At 40.0% G+C, this 20721-nt stretch overlaps 1 protein-coding gene across 2 annotated transcripts in view; it reads left to right on the plus strand.

Moving 5' to 3' along the window:
- The window catches only part of PHF2 (PHD finger protein 2), a 697107-nt gene that overhangs the window by 487695 nt on the left and 188691 nt on the right, over positions 1-20721 (plus strand). For both annotated transcript variants that reach the window (XM_053720695.1, XM_053720696.1), the window contains exon 5: positions 3176-3317. In XM_053720695.1, coding sequence (XP_053576670.1) covers positions 3176-3317 — 142 coding nt within the window. The remainder of the gene's footprint in view (positions 1-3175; positions 3318-20721) is intronic.

A 20721-nucleotide genomic window follows, 5' to 3' on the forward strand; every position in this document is an offset into this window, starting at 1 on the left:
ACAGGGTAAGATGATCACATCTACTGGTGTAGTAACGTAAAGCTGAGCAGTGTATGATGATCACATCTACCGGTATACTAACGTAAAGCTGAGCAGGGTATGATGATCACATCTACTTGTATACTAACGTAAAGCTGAGCAGGGTATGATGATCACATCTACCGGTGTAGTAACGTAAAGCTGAGCAGGGTATGATGATCACATCTACAGGTATACTAACGTAAAGCTGAGCAGAGTATGATGATCACATCTACCAGTGTAGTAACATAAAGCTGAGCAAGGTATGATGATTACATCTACCGGTGTAGTAACGTAAAGCTGAGCAGGGTATGATGATCACATCTACCGGTATACTAACGTAAAGCTGAGCAGGGTATGATGATCACATCTACTGGTATACTAACGTAAAGCTGAGCAGGGTATGATGATCACATCTACCGGTGTAGTAACGTAAAGCTGAGCAGGGTATGATGATCACATCTACCGGTATACTAACGTAAAGCTGAGCAGGGTATGATGATCACATCTACTGGTATACTAACGTAAAGCTGAGCAGGGTATGATGATCACATCTACCGGTGTAGTAACGTAAAGCTGAGCAGGGTATGATGATCACATCTCCCGGTGTAGTAACGTAAAGCTGAGAATGGTAAGATGATCCCATCCACCGGTGTACTAACTAAATGTAGCGGTGCTTACCAGCTTATGGAGATAGCAGGCAGTGTAGCGGGTAGTGTGTCTTCAGAATAGGCACCGTTCACTGTCTCCTTCCTCTCAGTCCTGGGAGCACAGGCAGAGCGCCTCAAAGCGCAGAGAAAGCTGTACAACCACTTAGTACTTCTGGGCATCACCTACGGGGTTAAACTGATTCAGATAAAAATGATAACTTTTATTAGGAGTACAGCCTAAAACTAAAAGAGCATCTGTTTAAAAAAACAGCAGTTCCGGGGTCACAGCACGGCAGATGCAGACATTCATGTTTCATGTGGGTCTACCACACTTGATCACTGCTAGCTGGTGCCGTTGCTGAGACCTCTATTTAAAGAGAAATATACACATTAATTAAAAACAAATAATTAAAGGGACAGTATACACTCATTTTCATATAACTGCATGTAATAGACACTACTATAAAGAATAAGATGCACAGATACTGATATAAAAATCCAGTGTAAAACTGTTTAAAAACTTACATAGAAGCTGTCAGTTTGGCTCTGTTTAAAAGGTAGCTGGAAAGCCCACTGCAAGTGGCAAGTAAGACACTCCCCCCCTCCCCCTCCTTTTGCATATGAAAAGACCCTTTACACAAACAGGAGCAAGCTGGAGAAGGTAGCTGACGGTATTCACATAAAACTTTGGGGCTTGGTTGTCATTTAAAATAAGCAAAACTAAACATTTATTTTGAAAAAAACCTTTATGGGCTATATAAATAGATCATCTACAAAACATTTATGCAAAGAAAAAATGAGTGTATAATGTCCCTTTAACCCCTTTCCTGCCTTTTTCACCAGTTGTTTCTAACACAGATCACGATGGTGAGTTGTCTGATACCTAACCTATGTGATGATTGTTTGTTCATACATCATATTTCATTTTATAAACGTATAATATATATTGATTATTTTTGTATTTAAGTGTTATATATGTATTAGCTTGTTAACCTTCTTATGTATATATTATAAGGAATGTCAAACTGGATCCTGACAGCTAAATAAATACATTTACATCACTTTCCATATTTATTCCCAAAGGATGTCTGGTATTCAAGTAAAAAATCCACTGGGCCTCCTTATAGTTAAGCTTATATTACCTATCCCCCCTCTCTTGTGTAGGGGGACATGATCTATGGCTTGAATAGACAAAAGTGATGCATCCTGCATGTTCAAATTTGAAATGTTTGGCCACTGGGGTGAATGTATCAGGATTTTCTATGTCCCTTATATGTTCTAGGGCTCTATCCTTAAAAAGGCATTTCGTTTTGCCTACGTACTAAATTTGGCACCCCCTACAGGTGAGGAGACAGATGACATGGATAGAATTACAATTTAATTTGAATCTAATATCATATGTTCAGTTTGTAACACTTCAGGTAAAGCTACTTCCGTCTGTTACATAATGACAAGTTTTACACGTTGAGCTTTACATTTGTAGAAGCCCTGTTTATTTGGTAACCATGTTCTGGTATTTTTTGTTGGAAGATCAGACGGTGCTAATATATTTCCAATGGTCTTACTTTTTTTTGCCACAAATTTACAACCCCCTCTGTATCAGGTGATGCCCGGAAGTACTAAGTATTATAATAACATCTACAGGTGTAGTAACGTAATGCTGAGCATGATATGATGATCACATCTACCGGAGTACTAACGTAATGCTGAGCATGATATGATGATCACATCTACCGGTGTACTAACGTAACTCTGAGCCAGGTGTGATGATCACATCTAGCAGTGTTCTAGACAGATTAACTCACCTATTACAAAAATTGCACGTATTAAAAAAATTAATTTCCTGGTGTCCTTTGTTGAAGCTTAGCTCGTTTCTATTAGAGTGGTAGGACTGTGCATGTCTTGAGCACTATATGGCAACAATGCTTGGAAGAACGACATGCATGCAATGCTTTAGTTGCTTGCATGCTCCTGAGCCTACCTCATTGTGTTTTCATAGAAAGGAACTAAGTTTCTACAAGCAAGACACAGAAAAGGGGTTACGTTTTATTTTTTTTTGTTTTGTTTTTTAATTACAAGCTCTACCTGAATTATGAAAGTTTGATTTTGACTTTCATGTTCCTTTTAACTGTGTTGAGTATTATGGATGACCATTATGCATTGGTATTGTACATACAGCCAGGACGAGAAATAAAATGTTAATCTGAAATTGATTCTCAACCCCTCCCCTCAAATAAAATGGCTTCCTTCCTTCATTATTAAAGCTCAGCAGGAATCGCTGCCATAGACTCTTTAAACTACCTGAAAGTTCTGTGAATGTACTCACACGTGATCAGTGAATTATATGAATGCTTAATATAATAAATAAAGAACAATGTAGTCTGTCACAATGTGGTGCCAAGGTTAAATATTACTCATGTTAATAAATCACTGTAGTCTAATGTCTTCATATGACTGTCATTTCCTGACACTGACTTGGGTTTCCCTGACTGACTGTTTTTTTGCAGGTCCAGAAAGAGTGGTTGATGTCACAGATGTCACAAAACAGAAAGACTGCAAGATGAAGCTTAAAGAGTTTGTAGATTACTATTATAGCACTAATAGAAAAAGGGTCCTCAATGTCATCAACCTGGAGTTTTCAGACACAAGGTATGTTATGAACAGCTGTGTTATTTTCATGCTTTATTTTCTAGCAGTGGCAATAACTTATCTATTCGTCTCATCTTGTTCAATTTATTTAAGTGACAGGAAACATTTATTTCTTTCCTAAAATATGGAGAATCCACAACGTCATTCCAATTACTAGTGAGAATATCACTCCTGGCCAGCAGGAGGAGGCAAAGAGCACCACAGCAAAGCTGTTATGTGTCACTCCCCTACCCATAATCCCCAGTCATTCTCTTTACCTCTGACAATGGAAGAGGTGAAGTTTGGTGTCTGAAGAAATGAATTCCTTTTTCGGGTACTTTTCCCTGCAAGCAAGGATTTAGCTTTAGGTTTAGCTGAGTCCACGTCAATCTCTTCAGTAGAGTAGTGGTGGCTTTTAAGCAGTTAGTAAGTTGTGAGGTAGTCCTTGCTTTGTTTCCTAACACATTGTTGCCCATGGTACAGAAAGCCAGAGTTGGTTAGTTTGTTCTTTCTTTTTCTACAGGTCTCTGTAAGGAGTATGTGTCTTTTATGCCTTGTGAGCTGTCTTCCTGCCGGGCAGCTAGACTGCAGGTAAGTGCTTTTGTCTTCTAGGTCTTGGAGACTTGCACTTCAGAAGAAGACTTCATATGCAGTAGATGGGGACATTTTTAAAACCCTTTATACAAGATTTTCTTTGGCAGTGGGCAGGCACATTATGTATGTTGAGACTAAGGGGTCTATTTATTAATGTGCGAGCGGACATGATACAATGTAGTGTATCATGTCCGCCGTACATCGATAAATGCATTTATCATTACACAAGCCGCTAGCAGGGGTATCAATCAGCCCGATCGTATAGGATTGGGCGGATTGACGTCCGCGGCCTCAGAGCAGGCGAACAAGTTATGGACAGCCTGATGAAACGGCCATTCAGCCGAGAAACGCGTTGCTGTTATTGTTTTTAACCATAGATTTTCCTTTTTATATGAGACACCTTGCTGCCTGTGCAATCATTACCTACGTGCCACATATTTCCACATTGGATTTACAGCGTCTCCCATTCCCGAGACCAGTCACTATCAGTTTCAGTGACCTACGGGCAATCCGAGCCTTAAGGACAACTCGCCTGTGATTGGAGTTCTGGAGATCACGTGTACCGGCTCCTGGGCGTGTCTGTCCGGCGACCCTGAATAGTCCTGATCCGTTGTTCTAGGCATAGTATGTGTGCCGCTTCGCTTGTGAGTATATCCAGCACGGGGGGGAGTTGTTGGGAACCACCGGTATATTGCTCCTGCGATACTGTTTTATGGTTGGCGCCTCTCTCTTCCTCTCTTTCTGTGAACAAGTTATGGAGCAGCGGAAACAAGAGCATCAAGCTCCATTCGGAGCTTGATAATTTGGCCCCTAGGGGTTAATCTTTTCTTTATTGGGACGTTTTTACTCTTTGGGCTAATTTTGTTGAAATTCTTTATTAGTATGTGTGTGGCTTATGTTTTATACAGGGATTTATGTATAAACTTAAAATTTGGTAGTTGGTTTTCTTTGCTTGCTTAGCTAGAACAGGCTAACTGACAGACTGCTTGAGTGTTTGTGTTAATTAAGCTGCGGTGTTGTAGGCAGAGGGAAACATGCATCTTTTACTTGCTGTGTAGTTTCCTCTCTCTGCCGGTCATGTGACGTCTCTCTGGTGTCGTATATATTTGCGGATCAGCGTCCTTGAATTTCAGTCTCTTCAGTGTCGGTTTACTTTATCATCGTTTTATAGACTTCTGGCAGCCAAATTATGTATAAGTGTTACAGTAAGGCACCTCAGCCTGTCTGAGGTGTAGGGGGCCTGATTGGTTTATTATTTTAAAGATTTTTTGCGTAACGTTAAGCAGCTGTGGCATTAAAAATTCTTAAAGTGACAGTGTATTTAAAAAAATTCTACACTTTGGGGAATTTTTTATTTAGTATTATGGACATGGACCAAGTCTTTTGACAAATGCTTGTTATGCCTTGAGGCTCAAATTGTTTTGCCTATGCAATTCTGTGCTGTATGCTTAACTAGTACACTTCATTTTAAAGATAAATTGTTTCCCTCTGAACCCAATGTCTCTCAGGATGATGCTGTTCAGGCAATGCCACAGCTTTCTCCTCAAACGTCCCAAGCCTCTATGGCGTCACATACAGTGCCCTGCAGTTCCTCTCAGCTTCCTGGATGAGTTTATTTGCCTGCAGATTTTGCTGCACAGGTATCTTCTGTGGTATCTGCTGCATTATATGCTTTTCCTATGTTGGGGAAACACAAGAGGAAAATTAAACATTTTTCAGATAGTAAGGTATCTATCGCATCTGCTGCTATGCAGGTTACCCTGTCTCATAAGTCTGATGAGGAGGATACGTCAGTAGCCTGAGGGTGAAATCTCAGATTCGGACAATATAATTCCTTCATCTTCATGTTCCCATCCACAGGGATCATCACAAGTTCCTGAGATTCGCCTTTCTAGACAAACACTTTCAGTTTGTGGCTCTTCTGTTTGGCCTTGCCATAGCTCCCAGAATTTTCTCAACGGTTCTGGGGGTTCTCTTAGGTCTAAGGGAATTGCAGTGGTTCCCTATCTGGACAACATATTGGTTCAGGCGCAGTGGTGTATTTAGGTTTTGTGCTGGCCTAGGCACTCATAATTTTGCTGCCCCCTACCTCCCACCATCCTAGCTTTTAGGCCTTTTTCAGCCTTGATATTTTTTGGTTAGGGTGTAACATAACATTTTTTACTCTCCATAGCATTTCCAAAATAAAAAATAGCAAAACACTCGCATAGAAAGGGAGAGAGAGAAAAAATTATGGGAGAGGACAAAATGGAGGAAGAGCACAGAAAGAAATGAGGGACATGAGAAAAGGGAGGGAGAGGAGAGAAAATAAGAAGGGGGGGGGGAAGGGAGAGGGGGAAGGAGAACAGGGAGGAGAGAAGGGAGAGCCTTTATCAGACTCTCACACACATACACACTCTCACATACACTCTGTTTCACACACACACCCTCTTACATACTCCCTTTCACACACACACTCTCAGACACACAGACTCTCTTACTCTGACATTTTTATTTCACTCACAAACTCTTGCAAATTCTCACAGACACACAAGCACTCTTCCACCCTATTTCTCATACACTGTTTCGAAATCTCATACACTCTCTCTCCATTTCCCCCACACACATTCACACACACACACTTACACCATCATTAAAAAGCCCAGGTATAGCAGCATTTTTATGGTGCTTTTTCCTTTATTTTTATTTCATTTAAAAAAAAAAAAAAAAAAATGCCGCTGCCACCTACGTTATCCCTATGAACCCCTAATCTGCTGCCCCTAACACCGCCACCCCTATATTATATTTATTAACCCCTAATCTGCCCCCCTCACCGTCGCCTCCACCTGCCTACACTTATTAACCACTAATCTGCCGAGCGGACCGCACCGCTACTATAATAAAGTTATTAACCCCTAATCCGCCTCACTCCCGCAGAACCCTTGATTCTATTACACAGCAGTCAGTGTAAACATGCAGTAATACTAATGACTAAGGAGCACGCTCAGAGCACTAGCAAGACTCAGTGAGAACAATGTGGTATTAGAGGGATAGCACCATAAAACCGCAACTAATGCTAACACACTACTGTCAGTCACTGAGGTGCTGGAAAAGCAGGGCGGCAAGACGAGTTCAAAATGAGCTAATAACGAATGGTGTACTGTTTACTTTCTAAAGCAAAAACCTACTTACCTTACCGCTGTGAACTCTGAACCGCTGCAATTGCAATCCCCTCAGTCACAAGCCAGTGTCACAGACTAAGATGCAAGTGAAAAAGCTCCCGCCTCCTGACACTAACTCCCGCCACCTGCGCTAAATAACTACTCCAGCTCTCTCCCCCGGACTGACCATTTAAACATATAAAAATAATAATCAATTAAAAAAAAAATGCATGTAAACTTAGCCTGTGCGTCCTTTTAAAAAGCATGTGCACTATCCTATGGACAGCATGCATATAATCATCTGGGTCTGCCACCCCCCCAAATCTGCTGCCCTAGGTCCGTGCCTTGTTGGCCATAATACGCCCCTGTTCAGGCGCCATCTTTTCAACAAGCAAACTCTCATACAGAGATCTAGTTGTCTTTTCTACGTTCCCATGGATGGAAAGTGAATCTGGAGAAGAGTTCCCTTGTTCCAGCTGAAAGGGTGGTTTCCTAGGAACGATGAGCGAATCTAGATAGAAAGTAAGAAGGCGCCAGACATAGGGTAATATTGTTACGATCTGCAGACACGCTCAAGTAACATATAGATGGAATACTTACAAACGCAACGGCACCAAATTGTGCCTAGTGAGACAAACCGGGACCTCAACCGTCGCCCGGAAGACCAACCAATGGCATGCACCAAACTCCCGCAGTCACGTGAATGTAGTAGCCAATCACCGTTTCTTTGGGCTCACACACCTTCCTTGCAGACGTCCGAGTCAAACAATAGGATCACAGTGTAGACAAACCAGGTGTCCCATACACTGCGGTTTCGAGATATTGATTGGTAACAGTGCTAGAGTGAAAGTAAAACCCACTCCAAACGAGGTACACTAAAAACAATTTATTTAAAATGTTTTAAAATCAGCAACGCGTTTCTCGACCATGCAAGGTCGTTTCATCAGGCTTTAATACACAGTATGGTATTCCCGCTGCTTATGTACCTCTTCTAACCAATCAAAACATCTATAGCCTCACACACCTTTAAGGAGGGCGGATATGTTATTCTCAGTGAGCACGTCTATTTCAGACCACATTGGAAATCATGCTATTATTCTTAACTTTGCATCGTATCATAGCAATGCTAATATACGTCCTCTACATATTTGAATTTTATTTTGATCTTATGTGATTTCATTTCATTATACTATCTTGCGTGACAAATTCTCTTTGAATATTTCATTAGTTATTATTATTCTATTTCCTCTAAAATGAACTATATACTATTAAATGAGCTCTATATATAATACATCTACAGTATATTCCAATGTAATCTCAATAGAAATGTGCCCGAATTTTACCTTAGTCTCAATCGTTATGTCAATATCTTATGTGAAATTTACACATTCTGACGTTACGCTATATAGCGTTTCAAAATAACAAATTATGTTTATGAATTTGTTTCTTATGGTTTTATGATATAGTTATTAAGTGTCATAAAATTAAGTATCAATAAAATCAATTATTATGTGTTCTAAACCATTTGACCAAAATGACATATTTGTTCATAATTTGCATATTAATGCTTATGTATTTGACCATCAATTTGTATAGGGTAATTGTTCTTGACTGGTATCATAATAGAGTTGGCTATGGTTTAATTGACCAAAAAGACTTATTGTCTTTATCTCAAAATACACTCCTATTTATGTCTTTGTATTGTTTATTGTTCTCTATACGTAATAATGTATTTACTTTGTTTATTCAATAGTTTTGATTATTTAATTTTGTTGATTAATTAAAGGCTGCAAGGTCAATATTCAAGTTAAGGCCTAGTGGATGTAAGGTTTGTAACCTATATATCCAAAAGGTCTCTCTTTGTCTTAATCTGAAAAAACGGTTGTAGAGATCAGATTTAGGGATATGTTCTATTGGAGTTATTTTTAAACAGCATGGATTTCCGTCATGTTTTGCATTACAGTGTCTGGATACACTATGTAATTTATAATTCTTTTTAACATTACGAAAATGTTCGGACCATCTTACACTTAGGCGTCTGCAAGTGCGACCTATATATTGATGTCCACAAATACAAGTCAACATGTATATTATATAGTTAGATGCACATGCCTTTTGGATATATAGGTTACAAACCTTACATCCACTAGGCCTTAACTTGAATATTGACCTTGCAGCCTTTAATTAATCAACAAAATTAAATAATCAAAACTATTGAATAAACAAAGTAAATACATTATTACGTATAGAGAACAATAAACAATACAAAGACATAAATAGGAGTGTATTTTGAGATAAAGACAATAAGTCTTTTTGGTCAATTAAACCATAGCCAACTCTATTATGATACCAGTCAAGAACAATTACCCTATACAAATTGATGGTCAAATACATAAGCATTAATATGCAAATTATGAACAAATATGTAATTTTGGTCAAATGGTTTAGAACACATAATAATTGATTTTATTGATACTTAATTTTATGACACTTAATAACTATATCATAAAACCATAAGAAACAAATTCATAAACATAATTTGTTATTTTGAAACGCTATATAGCGTAACGTCAGAATGTGTAAATTTCACATAAGATATTGACATAACGATTGAGACTAAGGTAAAATTCGGGCACATTTCTATTGAGATTACATTGGAATATACTGTAGATGTATTATATATAGAGCTCATTTAATAGTATATAGTTCATTTTAGAGGAAATAGAATAATAATAACTAATGAAATATTCAAAGAGAATTTGTCACGCAAGATAGTATAATGAAATGAAATCACATAAGATCAAAATAAAATTCAAATATGTAGAGGACGTATATTAGCATTGCTATGATACGATGCAAAGTTAAGAATAATAGCATGATTTCCAATGTGGTCTGAAATAGACGTGCTCACTGAGAATAACATATCCGCCCTCCTTAAAGGTGTGTGAGGCTATAGATGTTTTGATTGGTTAGAAGAGGTACATAAGCAGCGGGAATACCATACTGTGTATTAAAGCCTGATGAAACGACCTTGCATGGTCGAGAAACGCGTTGCTGATTTTAAAACATTTTAAATAAATTGTTTTTAGTGTACCTCGTTTGGAGTGGGTTTTACTTTCACTCTAGCACTGTTACCAATCAATATCTCGAAACCGCAGTGTATGGGACACCTGGTTTGTCTACACTGTGATCCTATTGTTTGACTCGGACGTCTGCAAGGAAGGTGTGTGAGCCCAAAGAAACGGTGATTGGCTACTACATTCACGTGACTGCGGGAGTTTGGTGCATGCCATTGGTTGGTCTTCCGGGCGACGGTTGAGGTCCCGGTTTGTCTCACTAGGCACAATTTGGTGCCGTTGCGTTTGTAAGTATTCCATCTATATGTTACTTGAGCGTGTCTGCAGATCGTAACAATATTACCCTATGTCTGGCGCCTTCTTACTTTCTATCTAGATTCGCTCATCGTACCACAAACCATTGGAAGAGCTGCTGTATTTTGGATTCGATTGGACTTTTTATTTGACATTGTTTGTTATTATCTTCCGTGAGCGCACCTCTACAGGGAGTCCTAAAAAACCCTGAAACCTTGGTTTCCTAGGAACCATAATAGATTCCCTATCTATGAAAATGTTTCTGACAGAGGTCAGAAAATCCAAGATTTTTTCCTCTTGCCTTTCTCTTCAGTCTACTGTTTGGCCATCAGTAGCTCAATGTATGGAGGTAATTGGTCTGATGGCCGCTACCATGGTCATTATTCCCTTTGCTCGATTCCATTTGAGAGCTCTGCACATATGCATGCGCAGACAATGGAACAATGGAACGGAGGTCATTCAGATCTGTCTCAATGGAAAGATCTAGAACTGTCGACAAGAGACTCTATCCTGTGGTGGCTTGCTCAGGAGCATTTGTCTCAGGGCACATGCTTCCGGAGACCTTCCTGGGTGATAATGACCACAGATGCCAGCCTGCTAGGCTGGGGAGCAGTCTGGGACTCGTTAAAGGCTCAGGGACTATGGACTCAGGAGGAGTCTGCTCTTCCAATAAACATCTTGGAGTTGAGAGTGATTTACAATGCTCTGATGGCTTGGCCTCAATTGTCCTTAGCCCAGTTTATCAGGTTCCAGTCAGACAACATCACCTCAGTGTCTTACATCAACCACCAGGGAGGAACTCAGAGTTCTTTAGCCATGAAGGAGGTGCCTCATATTATTCAGTGGGCTGAAGCTCACAATTGTCTATCTGCCAACCACATTCCAGGAGTGGACAACTAGGAAGCGGATTTCCTGAGCAGACAGACATTTCATCCCGGGGAGTGGGCTCTCCATTCGGAAGTGTTCTCCAGGTTAACCCTCAAGTGGGGGGTGCCGGAGTTGGATCTGTTGGCGTCTCAGCAGAACGCCAAACTTCCAATGTCAAGAGATCCGCAGGCCGCTCTGATAGATGCTCTGGCGGTTCCTTGGATTTTCGGTCTAGCATACCTGTTTCCTCTGTTTGTGCTCCTTCCACAAGACATTGCTTGTATCAAACAGGAGAGAGCGTCAGTAATTCTAAAAACTCCTGCATGGCCTCGCAGGATCTGGTATGCAGACCTAGTAATGATGTCATCTCTGACACCTTGAGGGTTGCCTCTGAGGAACGACCTTCTAATTCAGGGTCTATTATTTAATCCAAATCTCGTTTCTCTGAAGCTGACTGCTTGGAGATTGAACGCTTAGTTCTGGCTAAGCGTGGGTTTTCTGAGTCGGTCTTTACCATAAGGTTTTGCGTAAATACCTTTATTGGTGTTAATCCAAAGGCTACTCTTGGAGTAGGGTCAGGATATCTAGGATTTTCTCTTTTCTCCAGGAAGGACTGGAGAAAGGATTGTCAGTCAGTTCTCTGAAAGGTCAAATTTCTGCATTATCTATTCTTTTACATAAGCGTCTGACAGATTTGCCAGATGTTCAATCTTTTTGTCAGGCCCTGGTCAGAATCAGGCCTGTGTTTAAACCTGTTGCTCCTCCTTGGAGCCTTAAAGGGACAGTCTACACAAGAATTGTTATTGTTTTAAAAGATAGATAATTCCTTTATTACCCATTCCCCAGTTTTGCATAACCAACACAGTTATATTAATATACTTTTAACCTCTGTGATTATCTTGTATCTAAGCCTCTGCAAACTGCCCCTTTATTTCAGTTCTTTTGACAGACTTGCAGTTTAGCCAATCAGTCCCAGATAACTTCACGTGCATGAGCACAGTGTTATCTATATGAAATACATGAACTAACACCCTCTAGCAGGGCCGCCATCAGGGGGTGACAGGGGTGACTCCTGTCAGGGGCCCAATGGGCCAGGGGGGCTTATGAGGCAAGAACTAAAAAAAATTTTTTTTTTAAATTTTGGCAGCCACCAGTGGGTACTACAGCAGTGTGCTAATTGAGCATGGAAAATGTTATTACAAGGAGTAAAGTATTAGCATTTGAGAGGATTTCTGAGTGTGCACTAAACCACTATGCACAGTGTCAGACTTGGCACTTTGTTTGTATAGTGTGTGCCTTAATCAGACGGCATATCACTTTCATTTGCAGAGAAGGTAGGACTTACTTAGCAAATGTTTTTTATTTCTTTGTGCAATTTCGGATTGTAACTTCAGTGTGGTAGTAGTTGTATGGTGGGGCCAGGGGTCCATAAAAACTCTTTTTTTTTTAGCAGCAGTCTACAATGCTGAAAGGTTTCCTCCTCAATACACAAATGGTAGGTGCCCTTTTGGCAGATATGCATTTATATATATATATATATATATATATATATATATTACATTCCAGTTTACTGTCCCTTTATGCAGGGACTTTCCAGATACAAGGAGGCATTTTATCTAAGATTTTTACATCTGCATAAAATGTTATACTCTCAGACTAAGATTGCTCAGTGTTTGAAATGAGATAACTTCAAACTGTTCAGTTTATACTACAGCTGACTTAATTTTGAAATACATACCAACAAGCCTAAATCCTGCATTTAACCAGATCTAATGGTATGAGTACCACAGCTTACCCTTCCTTTCAGCCACTGCATGCTGTTTTCATCATTTAGTGGGCATCTTCCTTTACAAAAAGATAATCAGAACTCCATATTTTGTTTTCTACATCTCCTTTTTTTTTTTTATAAAACTGTAGTTTACCTCATTACTTGTCAGGTCCATGTAAACAAGTTCTGAGTGTCTGTTTGGGTGTCTGATTGTGTTTCTTTGCGCATCTGCTAGAGTGTCTATATGTGAATCCTTATGTGTGTGTGCGTGTTTCAATGTATGAGTGTGTCTGTGTGTGTGTATGTTACTACCTTTACAATATTTCCAAGTTTAAATAGACACTTAAGAATAGAGTGCATATACGTTTTAGTCACTTGGTCAAAAATTGCACATGTCAAAGGAGGGGGGGGGGGGCTGATCAATGGTTAAGTCAGGGGCCCCAAACTTTCTAGTGGCGGCCCTGCCCTCTAGTGGTGAAAAACTGTTAAAATGCATTCTGAAAAGAGGTGGCCTTCAAGGTCTAAGAAATTAGCATATGAACCTCCTAGGTTAAGCTTTCAACTAAGAATACCAAGAGAACAAAGTAAAATTGGTGTTAAAAGTAAATTGGAAAATTGTTTAAAATTACATGCTCTATCTGAATCATGAAAGTTTTTTTTGGCCTAGACTGTCCCTTTAACCTTGTTCTTAAAGTTTTGCAGCAGGCTCCATTTGAGCCAATGCATTCTATAGATAATACGTTGTTATCTTGGAAGGTTTTGTTTTTTATTGCCATCTCTTCTGCTCAGAGAGTTTGGAACTCTCAGCTTTGCAGTGTGATTCGCCTTACCTTATCTTTCATGCAGATAAGGCAGTTGTTCGTACTAAATTGGGGTTTCTTCCTAAAGTGGTTTCGGATAGGAATATTAATCAGGAAATTGTTGTTCCTTCTCTCTGTTCTAATCCTTCGTCTCATAAGGAACGTCTGTTGCACAACTTGGATGTTGTGCGTGCTCTAAAATTCTACCTACAGGCGACTAAGGATTTTCGCCACTCTTCTACCCTGTTTGTTTGTTTCTCAGGAAAGCGTAAGAGTCAGAAGGCTATCGCTACTTCTCTTTCCCTCTGGTTGAGAAGTATAATTCGTTTTGCTTATGAGACTGCTGGTCAGCAGCCTCCTGAGAGAATTAAAGCTCATTCCACTAGGGCTGTCTCCTCTTCTTGGGCTTTCAAAAGAAGCTTTGGTGGAACAGATTTGCAAGGCTGCAACTTGGTCCTCTCTGCATACTTTTTCTAAATTTTCTAAATTTGATACTTTTGCCTCGGCTGAGGCCTCTTTTGGGAGAAAAGTTCTTCAAGTGGTGGTGCCTTCTGTTTAGGTCTGCCTGTCTTGTTTTTCCTTCCTATTCATTCCGTGTCCTCTAGCTTGGGTATAGGTTCCCACTAGTAATTGGAATGACGTTGTGGACTCTCCATGTCTTAGGAAAGAAAATAAATTTATGCTTACCTGATAAATTTCTTTCTTTCCGGATATGGAGAGTCCATGACCCCACCCTTAATTAAGACAGTTATTTTTTACTAAACCTCAGGCACATCTACACCTTTGTGTTATTCTTTTTCCATTTCCCTTCGGTCGAATAACTGGGGATTATGGGTAGGGGAGTGACACTTAACAGCTTTGCTGTGATGCTCTTTGCCTCCTCCTCCTTCTGGCCAGGAGTAATATTCCCACTAGTAATTGGAATAATGTCTTGTACTCTCCATATCCGGAAAGAAAGAAATTTAATAGGTAAGCATACATTTTGTTTTCATGGTTCAGATAGAACATACAATTTGAATAACATTTCTAGTTTACTTATATTGCCAACTTTGCTTATTTTTATTTTCTATCCTTTGTTGAAAGAGCAGCAATGAACTACTGGGAGCTACTTGAACATCTAGTGAGCCAATGACAAGAAGCATATATGTTCAGCCACCAATCAAGCGCTAGCTGCCAGTAGTGCATTGCTATTCCTGAGCCTACCTAGGTATGGTTTTCAATAAATGACACCAAAAAAATGAAGGAAATTAGATAAGACATAAATTGGAAAGTTGAACCCTTTACCAAGAGTAACATGTATATATATTTCATACAGTACATTGCACTGTACCGCATAACGTGTGTATATATATATATATATATATATATATATACTTTGCAGCTTCAGGAAACTACAGCAGCCTTGTCTGTAAAGTGTCAGCGAGATTTGCTGTTCCTGAGCTGCAGGCATCTCTCTCTATATAGAAATGGAGCATGATTGGTGCTCCGGTTCCATATGAAGGCAGATGCCTGATCGTTACAGACAGTGGCACTGTGTGTGTTACTTTCTGTAACCATCAACTTCTTGTGCCTGTGGGAGGTGTGTGAGGGAAGTCTACAGAAAAATGTTTAGGGTAGAGGGAGGGAGGGGAAGCTACACTACGGAATAAAGAAGCGGAATTGGAAGGGGGGGCACCATAATTAATGATCGCGGGAAGGGGGGAGGTAAGGCCACCACTACACTACAGAAAAAATAATCAGTTATTGAATAAATAAAATAATAATAAAAACTAACAAACTGGCCCAGAGGCAAAACTTTTTTTTCCCTTTCTGCGATGAGATTTTTTACTGAAAAATTTTCTGCAGGTCATTTTGAAATGAAATTCATTTTTAAAATAGACAGTTACACTACAGCACTAGTTTAATTGCAATGTGTTGATTACCTGTAGAATATAGCAGTCTTTAAAGTTTATAATATATTGCAGAAGTTGAAAATTGCATTGCAAATTCACTACTGAGAAAAAAAGAAATTGTTTTTTTATAATGTCTCTTGAATAAATGTGCTTCCTTTGCTCTTTGTCTAACATCATATAATTATAAGGTAAGCATGTAGTAATTAAAAATGTGCATTGCTCACAAGAATGGCTTTACCTTCTGGGGCGCGATCCGATATACGGCGCAGGTTTCGGCGCAAGCGTGGAAACCTGCGCCGCCCATAGTTTCAGCTCGCAACTCGAGCTATCCCATATACGGCGCCGTCAGAGGCTAAAGTGCCGTAAGTCTCACAAACCAGCGATGTCCAGAAATCTGCGTAAGTACAAATTTCTGGAGTCGCCAGTGACTTACGGCACTTTAGAAACTGCCGCCACATAAAAAACCTGACTAAGTTATTAAATCACCCGTACTGTCTAACACGCCTCCCAAACATAGCCCGACACGTATACCCCTCTATCCGCTATCCCCCCTCACTCTCCTAATAATAATAAATGTATTAACCCCTAAACCGCCGCTCCTGGACCCTGCCGCACCTAATAAAGTTATTAACCCCTAAACCGCCGCTCCCGGCTCCCGCCGCCACATACATTATCTATATTACCCCCTAATGTGAGCCCCCTACACCACTGCTACCTATTTTATCTATATTACCCCCTAATGTGAGCTCCTACACCGCCGCCATCTATATTACCTACCCCCTAATGTGAGCCCCTTACACCGCCGCCATCTATATTACCTACCCCCTAATGTGAGCTCCTACCCCGCCGCCAGCTATATTAAATTAATTAACCCCTAATTTAATCCCCCTACACCGCCGCCAGCTATATTAAATTAATTAACCCCTAATCTAATCCCCCTACACCGCCGCCAGCTATATTAAATACAATACATTAACCCCTAATCTAATCCCCCTAAAGTAATCACCTCCATTACCAGCCCTTAAAAGGGCCTTTTGCGTGACTTTGCCCCAAAGTAACAGCTCTATTGCCAGCCCTTAAAATGGCTTTTTGCGGGGCATGCCCCAAAGAAATCAGCTCTTTTACCAGCCCTTAAAGGGACTTTTTGCAGGGCATTGTCACAAAGAAATCAGCTCTTTTGCATCTAATCTAAATCCCCCTACACCGCCGCCACCTATAATAAATGTATTACCCCCTAATCTAATCCCCCTACACCGCCGCCACCTATATTAAATAGATTAACCCCTAATCTAATCCCCCTACACCGCCGCCACCTATATTAAATAGATTAACCCCTAATCTAATCCCCCTACACAGCCGCCATCTATATTAACTATATTAACCCTAATTATATTAGGGTTAATCTAGTTAATATAGTTATTATATTATATATATTAACTATAGTAACCCTAATTATATTAGGGTTAATATAGTTAATATCGTTATTATATTATATATATATATATATATATATATATATATATATATATATATATATATATATATATATATATATAAAGTATAATAACCCTATCTAACTCTAACATCCCTAACTAAATTCTTATTAAAATAAATCTAATTAATATTAATATTATTAATTAAAATATTCCTATTTAAATCTAAATACTTACCTATAGAATAAACCCTAAGATAGCTACAATGTAATTAATAATTACATTGTAGCTATTTTAGGGTTTATATTTATTTTACAGGTAACTTGGTATTTATTTTAACTAGGTACAATAGCTATTAAATAGTTAATAACTATTTAATAGCTACCTAGTTAAAATAATTACCAATTTACCTGTAAAATAAACCCTAACCTAAGTTACAAATACACCTACACTATCAATAAATTAAATAAACTACAAATATTTAAACTAAACTACAATTAAATACACTAAACAAAATTACAAAAAAAACAAACACTAAATTACAAAAAATAAAAAAAATATTACAAGAATTTTAAGCTAATTAAACCTATTCTAAGCCCCCTAATAAAATAACAAAGCCCCCCAAATTAAAAAAATTTCCCTACTCTAATCTAAATTACAAAAGTTAACAGCTCTATTACCAGCCCTTAAAAGGGCCTTTTGTGGGGCATGCCCCAAAGAAATCAGCTCTTTTGCCTGTAAAAAAAAACAACCCCCCCATTACAATCCACCACCCACATACCCCTATTCTAACCCACCCAATCCCCCCTTAAAAAAAACCTAAGTCTAACCCCCAAGTGCTCCTTACCTGTCCTGAAGACCGGTGGAGAAGGTCCTGTTCCAGGCAGAGATGTCTTCTTCCAGGTGGCGACCTCTTCTTCTTCCAGGATCCAGCCAGCGCGGAGCAGAGGAGTTGAAGACCGATTACCGCGGAGCTGAAGACCGTCCATCTGGAACTGAAGACCGGCGACGCTGGAACCGAAGACCTCTGGAACTGAAGACCGGAGCCGGAACGTGGAGGATCCTCTTCATACGATCGCCGCCGTACACTGAATAGGAATTCAAGGTACGCGATTAAAAATGGCTTCCCTTGAATTCCTATTGGCTGATTTGAGCCTTCAAATTCAAATCAGCCAATCGGATGAAAGCTACTTTAATTCTATTGGCTGATTTGAATAGCCAATAGAATAAGAGCAACTGTAATTCTATTGGCTATTCTAATCAGCCAATAGAATTACAGTAGCTCTTATTCTATTGGCTATTCAAATCAGCCAGATTTATTTTAATAAGAATTAAGTTAGGGATGTTAGCGTTAGATAGGGTTATTATACTTAATATATTTATATATATATATATATATATAATATAATAACGATATTAACTATATTAACCCTAATATAATTAGGGTTAATATAGTTAATATATATAATATAACTATATTAACTATATTAACCCTAATATAATTAGGGTTAATATAGTTAATATAGCTGGCGGCGGTGTAGGGGGATTAGATTAGGGGTTAATCTATTTAATATAGGTGGCGGCGGTGTAGGGAGATTAGATTAGGGGGTAAAACATTTATTATAGGTGGCGGCGGTGTCGGGGGATTTAGATTAGATGCAAAAGAGCTGATTTCTTTGTGACTATGCCCTGCAAAAAGCCCTTTTAAGGGCTGGTAAAAGAGCTGATTTCTTTGGGGCATGCCCGCAAAAAGCCCTTTTAAGGGCTGGCAATAGAGCTGTTACTTTGGGGCAATGTCACGCAAAAGGCCCTTTTAAGGGCTGGTAATAGAGGTGATTACTTTAGGGGGATTAGATTAGGGGTTAATGTATTTAATATAGCTGGCGGCGGTGTAGGGGGATTAGATTAGGGGTTAATTAATTTAATATAGCTGGCGGCGGTGTAGGGGGATTATATTAGGGGTTAATACATTAGGGGGTAGTTTAATGTAGCTGGCGGCGGTGTAAGGGGCTCACATTAGGGGGTAGTTTAATGTAGCTGGCGGCGGTGTAAGGGGCTCACATTAGGGGGTAGTTTAATGTAGCTGGCGGCGGTGTAAGGGGCTCACATTAGGGGGTAGATAATGTAGATGGCGGCGGTGTAAGGGGCTCACATTAGGGGGTAGATAATGTAGATGGCGGCGGTGTAAGGAGCTCCCATTAGGGGGTATGTAATGTAGCTGGCGACGGTGTAGGGGGATCACATTAGGGGGTTATACTTTTAATGTAGGTGGCGGCAGGGTCCGGGAGCGGCGGTTTAGGTGTTAAATACTTTATTAGGGATTGCGGCGGGGGATCGCGGTTGACAGGTAGATAGACATTGCGCATGCGTTAGGTGTTAGGTTTTATTTGGCAGCTAGTTTAGGGAGTTACGGGGCTCCAATAGACAGCGTAAGGCTTACTACGGCTACATTTTGTGGCAAGGTGAAAATGGAGTAAGATTTCTCCATTTTCGCCACATAAGTCCTTACTCTGTATATTGGATACCAAACTGCGCGGTTTTGGTATACCTGCCTATGGCCCAAAAAACTACGGGCAAAGGCAGAAATATACGAGCGTAACTTCTAGGTTACGCCGTATATAGGATACCGAACCCGCGCAAATTTTGGCGTCGCCGGCTTATGCGGGCGACACTGTATATCGGATCGAGGCCCAGGAGTCAAAGCTTTGGGGGCTGAAAAAATCCTTGAGAGTCAGTCATCAATCAATACGCTGCTGTATCGCAGCATGCTCTGTATTTAACTATTCTCTTCAAACAGTTCTATGCTCTGGCTGTACTATGTTAAGGAAACTTACACAGTACAGCCATAGCACAACGCTGTTTGAAGAGAACAGTCTGATGTGGAGCAGCACTTTAAAGCAAAAGTGCATATAGTTGCTGCATGTGCCCTGTTCCATTCTGCAAACATACTGCATTTTCTGCGATGACATTTCACATCACAGCATGTTCTTCCTTGAGGCAAACTGGGTACTGGCAAAAAGATGGCCACCAGTATTAAGAGGGGCAGGGTTAAAGAGCTGTTTGGGGGTTGGGGGGGATCAGAGTGGGAGGGTTAAGGAGTTATCACTACAGTGTGAGGACAATATTAATATAAAAAAGCCCTAAACTGCATACTGGCAGACCTTCTGCCAGTACCTAAGATGGTGGTGATTAGTGGGGGGGGGGGGGGGTGAGGGAGGGAAGAGAGCTGTTTGGAAGTGATCAGAGGGTGGGAGGTGTCAGGTGGGAGGATATTCTATACTCTGCATAAAAAAATAAACCTTACATGCTAGTTGATTAACCCCTTCAATCCCAGATATTTAAAGTAAGGTGCGCAGCTACAACTAGCGGCCTTCTAATTAGGGTTGCCACCTCAGCCATGTTTTCCTGGACACTTATGAGTTACACATGCTGCAAGGTGTGCAGGGAGGAACATGTATTGTGTTTCTGGACAGCACTATTCATATTCCTCCCTGCACACCCTGCAGCATGTGTAATTTATAAGTATTCTGTGTTTTAAGGGACGGGTGGCAACCCTACTT

Source organism: Bombina bombina, chromosome 7, assembly GCF_027579735.1.
Source record: "Bombina bombina isolate aBomBom1 chromosome 7, aBomBom1.pri, whole genome shotgun sequence".
Lineage (NCBI taxonomy): Eukaryota > Metazoa > Chordata > Amphibia > Anura > Bombinatoridae > Bombina > Bombina bombina.